Below are 11,634 nucleotides of genomic sequence, written 5' to 3'. Positions count from 1 at the left end.
GAAGGGAGAGAAACATTGATGTGCAAGACAAACATTGATTGGTTGCCTCTTGTACATGCCCCAACCAGGAGCTCAAACCTGCAACCTAGGTTTGTGCCCTGACCAGGAACCAAGTCCTTGACCCTTTCCTGTATGGGAGGATGTGCCAGTGAACTGAGCCACACTGGCCAGGACTGTAAGAATATCTTTGAAAGGACAGATGCTTGGGCCCCACCTGGAGATTCTGACTCAAGAAATGTGAAATGGGACTCAGAAAGCTGTAGCTTAAAAAAACCCACAGCTGGCTCTGATGTGTAACTGGAATTGGTCCTTGCGCTTCCTATAAAACAGGCCCCAAATCAGCAGCTGACCATACACTCTTCTGAGCAAGCATGAATTTATGCATTTTCTTTCTTGAAATAGGTGTGTTTCTATCTATCTGTCTATCTATTTTTTAATGCTCACCCAGGGATGTTTTAATTATTGTTGTTGTTTTTTAGAGAGAGTGGAAGGGGGGGAAGAGAGAGAGAGAGAGAGAGAGAGAGAGAGAGAGAGAGAGAGAGAGAGAAATATGTGAGAGAGAAACATTGGTTGCCTCCTGTACACACCCTGACTGGGGATTAAATCCACAAACTGGGTATGTACCCTGATTGGGAATCGAACCTGCAATATTTTGGTGTAGGGACAATGCTCCAACCAACTGAGCCAACTAGCTAGGGCTAGGTATTCTTTTATTTTGGTAGTAAACGCATAATATGGTGCCTTCAACTCAATAACCACTCTCTTATCTGGAAAAACAGTGATTTGTAAGGTTGTTCCTCAATCGAGCACACAAGTCCATTCCTCACCAGGACCAGTTGAAAATGAGAAAATCGTGCTTCTTACAGGACAGAACCCCGGGGAGATCTAATCCGGGTCCTTCTGGTCATTCCAGAGAAGGGAAACCCCCAGAATTCGAGAGTAGGGGTGGGGTTGGAGGTGACCAACAGAAACACGCCATCAAAACCCATTGATTAGGTTGCATTAAGCTTTATAACAACACAGTTTTCATTTAGCCGGAGAAATGACAGTTTAGTAACAGCTGAACAGAGTTATCTCCCCCACGCACACATTTCCAATTTTACTAGAACAGTTCCTGGACTGGGAGACCTGTGAACAGGGCTTTATTTCGAATGCTGCGTTTTAATCAAACACGACTAATGGGAAGGGATACTTTAATCAGTAGCCCTCGAAGGGGGGTGTCCCAGACAGCCCTTGCTCCCCCCACCCCATAAACCGATGTGGCAAGTGGAGTCACTCCCCAAAATGTGCTGTCTGTGAACAGAGCAAATGAAGCAGGAGATGACCATGAGTGCAGATGGTGGGGCAAATAGGCGATGGTGACTGGTACCCTGTTCACTGTGTGGCTAAGGGTTATTCAGAACATAAGACATGCCAACTTTCTGGTCCTTGCCCTTCTGGGGACCCTGAGGGACAGAGCCCACCCCAAAAGCATGTTTCAGAACCAGGGTGCTTGGGAGAGGGTCTGTAAGTGTGGAGACCTCCCCCCAGAGGACTGGCTGTCTTTTTCTCTCCCAGAGATGGCATTCACCTCTACCAAGCTCAGGACTCTGAGCTTCGCTGCTAGAAGAGCAGTCCAGGGGCTGAATCTAACATGAGGACAGGAGCTGGGCTCCAGCATCCTGGGTGCTCATGAAGAGAGAGACCCAGCCCGCCTTGGAGGTCTCTTAGAAGGAAGGTTTCCAGGGGACTCAGCATTTTGGGGTGAGGAATGTGCATGCCCCTCCCTTTATAAGGTGTGGAGGGAGGAAGTCACAGGTTGTGGAATGAGATCTTTCAGGAAGGCCAGAGACACCTTGGCTGAGGCCCCTCCCCTAGGAGTCCTGGAGCACTCAGCCACAATCAGCATTTCAGAGAGATGCCAGAGCAGGGTTCATACAGCAAGGCCTGGGCCAGACACAGGGCTAGAACTCAGGCTTCCCAAAGCAAAGTGAGAGCCCCCAAAATAGACCTGCCTTTCTTTGTTTCACTTAAATAAATATTCATGGCACTGTCTCTGACCTAGACAGCTAGTCAATCCTGTCTTCAGACTCTATTCACCCGTAGGAGACAAGAACTAGCAGTAGATCCTGGTGGCCATCTGGTCAACCAGATGCTGCTGCCCAGGCAGGCCTGGCTGCTCTGTAGGGAAGCAATCCCAGCTGGAAGATGGGGGAGACCTAGGTGACACTCCAGCAAGGCTGAGGCTGCGACCCTGGGGATTCGGGACTCAGGTAAGGGGTCTCCTCAGCTGCTCCCTAGCCTTCCCTCACATCTCTAGCCTTATTTGTCAACCTCTTCCTGCTCCCACTGGAAATCTTGACCAGTCATTTGATAAAACATCACGTTGAAGGGCTTGTAGAATTTCCGCAGTCTATGGATCACATCCGGGTCAATACGAGGATGAGTCCGACCTTTGCTCTTGCCTAAGCACCTGGGGGCGCCGCTGTCTTCTGGCTTCTTGAGGCAAGGGAACCCCTTGGTCTTATTGAAATAGAAATGCTTCTCAGTCACAACACGCGTGAGGCCTAGAAAATCCTGTACTTTGGCCATTTCCCCGGCGGGGTCCACGATGAGCCGCTCCCCGCTGACGAAGAGGATCTGGGAGAGGGGGAAGAACTGCAGCCAGTTCTCCAGGTGCAGCGCGTACAGCCCTATGCGAATGGCACTCCAGGAGGCATCGATCAGCCCCAGGGTCCGGTTTTTGAAGGCCAATACCTCGAAGGTGGGGATCTCGGGCTTCTTGGACAGGGTCTGGGTGTAGTCAGAGATGGCCCTGGTCACAGGGTTTCTCACCACCACGATCAGTTTGATGTCCTTGGCCATGGAGTGGATGCGCTTGGGGGCCTCATTTGTCACAAAGTAACTCGGAGTCTTCTCCATGGTTATCTGCCCGTCCACGGTCTTAGGCATCACATTCCTGGAAGAGGGAGAAAAGGAGAAAGAGTGGTCATGCCTATCCAGAAATATTTTAATTTTGCACAAAACGTGTGTTGTAAATAGCTCATGGGGAGCTACCACATAAAATTCAAACACTTGCGGTTCTTTTTAACTATCCTCCCCTCTAGGGCTCTGATTGTAGAAACCTCAGAAAAGGCAGCCTAAGGCTCATGGGTTCATGGCTGGGAGCCTTGTACACCTGGGCTTAAACTGCTGCTCTATTTCTTACCAGTTATATTTAAGCTAAATATACTCTTAATTTCTCTATGTATTAGTTTTATAATCTCAGAAATGGAGATAATAATGGCACCTACTTCCCACTGCAGTATGAGGATTAAGGGAGATAATGTCTGTAGAGCATTTAGCATAGACTCCGGCACATGTAGGAGCTTAATACATCAAAGTTATTATTATTGTTGTAGCGGCTTTCAGAAAATGTTTGCGCTCAACAAAACCTCAAAGATTATCTAGTCCAGGGGTTGGCAAACTACTGCCAGCCTTCTGTTTTTGTAATGCCTGCAGCTAAGAATGATTTTCAAATCTTTAAATGGTCGGGGAAAAACCAGAATAATAATAATAATAACATTTTGTGATGCATGAATATTACATGAAATTCACATTTCAACGCTCATAAATAAACTTGCGTTGGAACACAGCCACACTCTTTCCTGTACGTGCTGTCCCTGGCTGATGTGGCACACAGCAGGCTTCAGCAGTTGCAACGAGACCACGTGACACACAAACCCAAACATGTTTACTCTGGGGCCCTTTAAAAAGTCTGCTGTCTCCTGACCTCGTCAAAGGCCTCACTGTGCAAAGGAGGAAACTGGAGCTCAGAGAAAGAGAATGGACAGACTTTGTGACCTCAACAAGTTGAATCACATCCCCGAATCTTTTCCTAAAACTTACCGTGAGTTCATCTGAGAATAAAGGGGCATAGAGCGTGAAAGCATCCAGCATAGTTTGGTTCTATGAATGGGATTCCTTCTTTCTTTGTTCCGGAGTTGCCAGTGGGCCACTCACTGACCCCACACCAGTGCCATGCTCTTGCTGTCCTTCCCAAGGTTGCTTCTATTCTAAATTCACCGCTCCATCCATGTTCACCTTCAGGATGGCCTCGTCTCATTGACAGCTTTAAGACACTAAAGGACTTGGATGCTATTTGTCCCCCAGCCCCAATGTAGCAAGCTAACCAGTGAAAAGGGGAGGTGCAGGACCCTATTATACCCCAATTTGCTATAGGCATCTGTAGACCAAAGTTAACTGACAATAAACCTGTTCAATACCTGTCAGTACAGCAGGCCATCTGCCACCACGTACTCCATTAAGTCTATTCACTGCCAAGTCTTGCACCCAAGTGGTACATTCAGGATTACACAAGACCTCTTTGTTATAATGACATGCTTTTAAATGTCTCAGCTAATAAACCTTAATACAGATGAAGATCCCTTAGCTTCCCCTACCATAATTAAATTTATTTACTATCGCGGGTGTAGAGAAAGAATGACTTTTCTTTTATCTCTAATTCACAAGCTCTGTCAATAATTAATTGCTACTGGGTTTTGAGCTTCATCAGCAAGCACCGTTATTGAGCAAGAGGAATGGCCTGGTAGGGAAATTCACAGAGCTGGTGTAGTTAGGCATAATGGTTGGGCAGCACGGAGTTTTCTGATCAAAGCAATAGCCTTGGCCACAATCATGCTTATCTTGGAACAACGTATTCTTCAAAGTGTTTTGAATGTCTTCATGTTTATGTATCTTTCTGGCTTGCACTAGACTTAATTGTCTCATTTGAAGGGACAGGGCTAAGGAGCACAGCCTTTGGGAGTTGTATGTGCATGATTTAAGAGTTCTGACTACCCACGTCATCTCGATGAAGTTGAGTAACCCACTTTCAGTCTCGATTTTCTCATCTAAAAATCAGGGTTAATAGGAGTTCCTCCCTCATAGAATTGTAATGAAGATTAATGATATAACACAGGCAAATCGCTTAGAATAGTGCCCAGTAATGCCAGATTTTAAAAACCTAAGCCAGGTGCACAAGGTCATTGGCACAGCAATTCTTAGAGAAGAACAAGGAAAAAAAATACATTTCACCCAATGAAAAAGTTGAACAGCGTAAGAACTAACGAACCCATCTAGGCAAAAAGGATATTCTGACTCAAGCCAATGCCACCAGACCCACTGCCTGACCAGAGGGCTGTGGCCAGCGAGGATCTTCTACTAGGAGCTCAGCCAGCATTAGGGAATGGCCCGACTTTATATTTCTATTTCAGTTGGAGAGATATTCTCTCTTAGCATGAAACTCATGTCCTATTATGAAAATATCAAATACATGTTGAGTCAATAAACACCTGAAGGTAGATTCTTACATGGCCCTTCGCAGAGTTTAGTCCAGATGTGTTTTTGCCTTTTGACTCTGTCGCACTTTTCTTTCATGCAAGTGCAGCTGCTAGGTTTCTCTTCTCATCTGTCCTCCGCGGTCACTTCTAGACCTCAGTGTTTGTCTTCACATTACACCCCCTTCCAATTCATGTCCTTCACTTTGGCTGAGTGCTGTCTGTGGTCTGTCAAGATCTTTGTGGATCTCAAGTCTTTGATCTGCAGTATCTGGGATGAAATGGTACCCAGCCTATAAGCCAGTGCGTGGAGGAGAGGACAGGTGCGCCTTGCTCAGCGCTCCGCACAGAGGGAATGAGAGGAGGTGCTGGAGAAGGTAGAGGGGAGCCGAGGAACCTAAATGGCTTTGATCATCACGTTACAGATGAATTAAACCATGTGATTTAAGAGAGTTATGCATTTGGGGCAAACATGACAAGGTCATCTCATTGGGTCAAGATATAACTATTGTGGCATGAGTTGACGGGGATTTTTCCCCAGTAAGAAGATATCCAGAGGCTGCTCGAAATCTGTGAAGTAGCAGTTCTCCATTCCAAAAGTGATTTCGACTCAGTTACAATCATTCATTCATTCCATAAATGCTCACTTCCATAATCGGCAATATACCAGTCAACAAAACAGAGCCCATTCCTCCACAGAGCTACCAGTCTAACTTCCACATCTGATAAACCGAGAGGTCTTTATAGTATCACATGAATAACTATTTTAGTCAACAGAGCAGATAGCGTTACTATCCCAGTTCTACAGAGAAGGAAACAGACTCAGACCCCAAAGATGGTTTTCAAGGTCTCCCCAAGTGTGCATGTTGGTTTCTCAGCTCACTGGCCAAGCAGAAGTAATTCAGTACCAGTGCTAACACCAGCTCCTGGCAAGCAGCAGGTGCTCAGTAAATACCCACTGAATGAATTCTCACCCAGGCCCTCGATCTGGCAACTATTTCTGTACCTCTCCTAGTTGCCCTCTTCCTGGAAAAGTAGAGGAGCCGCTACCCTACTCTGACAGACCAACTTCTTCCCAAATCACCTTTGGATCTTATCTCCAGCTACCTGCTCAGGACTTCTCACCCCCAATTCTCCTTTTCTCTCCTGGTTTTAAGGAAGTCCTTCTTGACTAGATCTGATGTTTTGACATGCCGGTGTTCTCACATCCTGGCATGCCTGAGAAACAGAAAGAAGACCAGTCACAGCAGGAGCGAGTGAGGAAAGGTAAGGAAGTGAGAAAACACGTTCCTGGCGTGGGCAGGACACTGATCGTGGAGGGCCTCCCCGGCCCCGGGGAGATCCTGGCGCTTACTGTGTGGTGAGAAGCCACTGAGGAACACTGAGCAGGAGGTTGTGATATGATTTCCATTTGAAGAGATGCTCTGTAACTGCTTTGCTGAGAACAGACAGGAGTGTGGCAAGAACAGACGAAGGCGACCTGCTAGGAGGGCATTTCAGGACAGCGGGTTGGAGATGGTGGTGGCGCCAACTCCGGTGCAGAGTGCTGAGTGGTAAGATGTGTTTAGAGTCGGATGCATTTTAAAAGTAGGGACGACAGGCCTTTATGATGGCTGTGATATGTGTGCAAGACAGAGAGGCATCATAGCGACTCCAAGGTGGTTGGTCCGAGCCAACGGATTGGAGAACACGGGGAAAGAGGCCGGTTTCGGGGGAAGGTTCCAGGTCTCGCTTAGTCATCTGAGGGATCTGCTGCACACCCAGGTGCAGGTGTTGAGTGATCACCTTGATCCAAGAGCCTGACACCCATGCGGGAGGTGGACATTTGTGTCAGGTGTGCAGTCCACCTGCCAGCAGAAGAGGGACCTACCTTCACCTATTTGGGGAGTTCTCTTGAATAGAAAAGGTGTTTAGGTGCTGGGTGTGAAAAAAAATATTTTTAAAAATTCCATTACAAAGATTTTCACTAACTCCTTTCTGTTCCCAAAGTCCTTGATATCTCTCCTTTACAGAGCTTAGAACAACGCCCTGTCCCGAGGCCCGGCATGGCGGGTCCCAGCCCCTAGAGTGCAGGCAATGCTTCATTCACCTTTGTATCCCCAGTGCCTGACACAGTACCTCCCGTGTAGTAGCTGCCCCATCACCACCTATGGTTGTTGGATGACACACACATGAAATGACCCCTGGGAGTCAGGAGACCTGGGGCAGCTGGGGAGGCATGGCTCCTCTGAGCTGGTTTTCCCTGCCTGGGCGCTCAGGCTTCTGAGTTGCACGCCATCCCTGTCTGAAAGACCACGCACTCCGTGTGGAGCATGTGGTGAGAAAACACTGCATCTGGGCTTGGAACAGCTCGTTCACAGTATCTGGGGTACTCAGCGCAGCCGTGACACCAGCGTCAACACACAGTCCTGAAGAGAAAATCTCTCCCCGCGACCATGCAGCTGCTCTCACTGCCCCAAATGTTTATGAGACACTCTCCACGTCGCTCACTCCCCCCCCCCCCCCCCCCGCTGTGCTCTGCTGCTGGTGGCCCTCTGCTGAGTCCCAGCCCAGTCTGAGTGCAGGTCCGCGTCTGGGGCCTCACAGGGAACGATGCTAATGGTAGCCATGCACTAGCTGTCACACACCGTGCACTGAGCACTCTATGCTGTCTTCTGCGGTTGAGATTTCAAATTCTGGCAGCAGACCCAGGTTTCTAAGCATCTTGGACTCTACAGCCTCGTGATAAGAACATCGCCTCTGGACTTACTGAATCGGACCCACTTATTAGCTGTGGGACCTTGGGCAATTACTGAACCCAAGTCATGTGTGTCTGTTTCATCACCTGGAAAGCAGTCATTATCTCATAATCCCATCACACGGGACTGGATGAAGGTCTCAGTGAATTAGCAGTGAAAAGGGTGCCTCACATTCTGTAAGTTCTCGATGTACTGCTGTAACTTTCAAACAACTGTCTTAAGAAGGCACTACTACACCCCAGCTTCGGACATCAGGAAACTGAAATGGATTAGTTTTCCCAAAGGCACAGGAAGTGGAGTTGAAATATAGTCCCAGGCCTGTGTTGCGCCATAGCCCAAGCTCTTAGTCATTACTTGGCAATGCTGAACTAAATCCCGAGGCTGCGCAAGGTGACACGACTGGCCCAAGGTCACTCTGTGGTAGGTAGCAAAGCTGCACCTTAAAATGAGGCTCATTCTGCATGTTGTCAATGCGGGCCGTCACTGCCTTCCCCTGGGGGTTACAGAGACCCCTGCTGGAATCCCCAGAAATTCCTCCAGATCAAGCAGCATCATTCAATTTGTGAGATCTCTCTTCAGGGCCCCCTCAGTGGAAGCAAATGGACCGTCATGAATGCCCGGGGAGAGAGCAATCACCCGTGTTAGCTGTAAGTGCCCATTCTCTGCGAAGGGTCAGCTGCCTCTGCATTGCTCACATTAGAGGTACTCGGACACCTCACATTTTCCCTAATGCGTTATCCAGTAGAACAAATGGTGCATAAATTAGCAATATATTCTGAGCTCTCCTGATGAACTGTAACCCAAGAGAATGGGGGTTGGAGCAAGGGCATGGGACCTCAGGGTCCCATCTCTGAGCCATACTTGCTTTGAGCAACTCATTTCCCTCACCCATCGAATGAGGATAACATTTACTCATTCCCAAGGAAAGATACCAGACTTCCTTGCACAGAGAAGGTACTGGTAAATGTCCCGTCTCAGTACTGCTGGTGCCCACCGTGAGTGCAAGCACACCTGTATGATAAGTGCGTGAAGGAGACAGCTCTGTTCAAATTCTGAATCTAAATGACTCTTCCTGGTGGCCTAATGCATGCGTCCCTCTGTTAAGTGATGGGTGCCCAACTCTCAGAGCACCAACAGCTCGAGCTGGGCATACATTGCATAGATTACTAGAAATCTCCTTCTCCTTGCCACCCCAAGGTGCCTGAACATTTGGGACACCTTGTTGCTGGGCAGATCTTGGCCACTCTATGGGGCTCATGACTCCAACTGCTCAAGTCCCAGGCATTGCTTCTATTTCCCCGTCGACTGACTTCTCCCAGTGCCATCACCACCTGCATGTTTTGATTTAGGAAGCACCTATGGGTAGAAAGCAGCCGTGAATTCCACGATCCTTTACAATGAACTTGTGATTGAGTCATTGGCACTGAAGCCATGTTTCTGAAAGGTCGCCCTGTGTGTGTTTATATGAGTTTTTATTGATTCAGTTTGTACAATGTTTGGCATCTACAGGGACGTGGCCGTCCCTTGCAATAATGCTCAAGCCCAGAGGCTGGGAAGCAGGGTTCGAAAATCTAAGCCATTGCCTACCCTCAACATCAGCTCCCATCCATGCCCTCACCCCAACGCCCCCTCCACACATCCTCTTTTTTGATTGGGCCATTGCACCCCAAAGGTTCTAAGACAAGACACTTACTGACTTAGGATGAAGGCAATTTCAGAACACCCTTCCCCGGCCGTGACCGGAGGCGATTCCCCCCAGAGTGTATTTCTCTGAAACACATTCATACTCACTCAAAGACTGACCCCTGCAGACCCTCACACCAACTTCCATTAGTGGTTTTATTGTATTTTCTTTCCTTGGGTTCAGCATTTCAAGGGACAGGTGCCACAATTTAATGACGATTACAGAGGTGTCAGCATGCCCGCACGGGCACCTCATGCTCACAGCTTAACAGCAGGACAGGAGGGCTCCCCTCGGGAGGCTGCACTCCAGGGCTCCCCACCTCACCTCTCACTCCCCGCTGTGCAGTGCAGCAGCTCCTCTCTGTCTTGGGGATGCTGCCAGCCGCCCTGCCTTCCTCTCACATGCATACCCCTCCCTCTCACTTGCACCTGGCTGCTGGCCCCGCCCTGCTTCTCTGCTGAGTCAGCCTCTGTCCCCCCAGGGGTGTCTAGGCCTCCTGCCTCTAACTGTGGGGCCACTTCAGCCCTGACCTCAGAGTGATGAAGGCGGCTGCTGATAGATCAGCTTTTCACTCAGGTCTTGCCTTTGCTTGAACCCCCTTTGCTTTGTGCCACCTGGTTCTTGAGTTATCAAGACTCCAGCACGTGCTCTTCGTGGAGGCCCTTCACCATTGCTTGTCCAGAGCGTCACGTGTTAGCCGTCCATGGTCATGCCTCCTGGGCCTGGGGTTCTGCCCACTTGGGCGAATGTCCTCCAGCTGCTACAGAGGATACACGTGCTGTCTGCCCCTGGGACCTGGCTCTGCCTTTCTCAATGACTTGGGAAACCTGAGGCTCATTTCCCTCCTGTATACAGCAGGGAATCCCAAGCCAGACCCATCTCGAGATGGTGCATGAAGGTTGAAAGGCTGGTGCTTATGGTTCTGCTATGCACTGAATGCTTGTGTCCCTCCAACATTCCTGGTAGGTCCCAATCCCAGTACTGGGAAGTGGGGCCTGAGGGAGGGGATGAGGTCACCAGGGTGGAGTCTCATGAATGGGATCAGTGACCTTATAAAAGAGACCCCAGAAAGCTCCCTCCCTCGGCAGCCATGTGAGGACACGGGGAGAAGAAGAAAAGGCACCCTCTATGAACCAGGGAGTCCTCACCAGACACCGAGTCAGTGAGCAGCTGGTCTTGGACTTGCAGCCTCCAGAAATGTGAGAAATAAGTATTTGTTGTTTAAGCCATCAGTCAGTGGTGTTTCCGTGACAGCAGCCCGGACAGACTGAGAGCGCGGTGCCGGGAGGAATGAACTGCTCGGCATGCGTGCTGATGAAGGCTGCTATTGGACATGCAGCCTTCTGCCCACCGCGCTCTCACAGAGCGCACCGTCTCAGGACCTGTGCTCGTGAGCTCGTTGAACTTAGACCCCAGTGCATCCTTCAAACAAACTTCGCTTTTGTAAGTAATTTGTAAAGCTTCTCCCTGGTGATCCGAGGAGCCTGTCGAGCGCACACAAAGCGCATGCCATTTCACTGGCCAAAGGGTTGCTTGGGTCAATTCATGCTTCGCCATGGAAACTTGTGAAGTAAGTCAGTCCAGATGGAAGCATCCATCCGGTGAACACAGGTGTGAGCAGTGCCAGCTGTGAGCACAGGTAAGGTCGCACTGCGCCCCCCCCCCCCCCCCCCCCCCGCCTCTGGCTCCCAGGTGTGGCTGCAGTGACACTGTGTTGGGGAAACCGGCAGTCTATGCTGAGGGAATGTGGTCCAGCTGCCCCTTCCCTGTGTTTGGTGAGAATGTCAGGACAGCCGCTTCTACAAACACCCAGACTAGAGCCCTCCATGTTGTCCCTGAGACAGTTCCTTTGAAAAGCTGCCTCCCCAAACCTCGATCTCCAGCTTCCATGCTGTAACCACACTCATCAATTAAT

The 11,634-nt window shown here is 49.3% G+C and overlaps 1 protein-coding gene across 1 annotated transcript in view; it reads right to left on the bottom strand.

Moving 5' to 3' along the window:
• Positions 1-1,006: 1,006 nt before the first annotated feature.
• HS3ST4 (heparan sulfate-glucosamine 3-sulfotransferase 4) overlaps positions 1,007-11,634 on the bottom strand; it is a 343,884-nt gene continuing 333,256 nt past the window's right edge. The window contains exon 2 of the mRNA XM_059692139.1: positions 1,007-2,938. Coding sequence (XP_059548122.1) covers positions 2,302-2,938 — 637 coding nt within the window. The 3' untranslated portion in view covers positions 1,007-2,301. The remainder of the gene's footprint in view (positions 2,939-11,634) is intronic.

Source organism: Myotis daubentonii, chromosome 4 (assembly GCF_963259705.1).
Source record: "Myotis daubentonii chromosome 4, mMyoDau2.1, whole genome shotgun sequence".
NCBI classification, from domain to species: domain Eukaryota; kingdom Metazoa; phylum Chordata; class Mammalia; order Chiroptera; family Vespertilionidae; genus Myotis; species Myotis daubentonii.
Note: the sequence above shows the minus strand (reverse complement) of the source record. Positions and strands in the feature narration are given on the sequence as shown.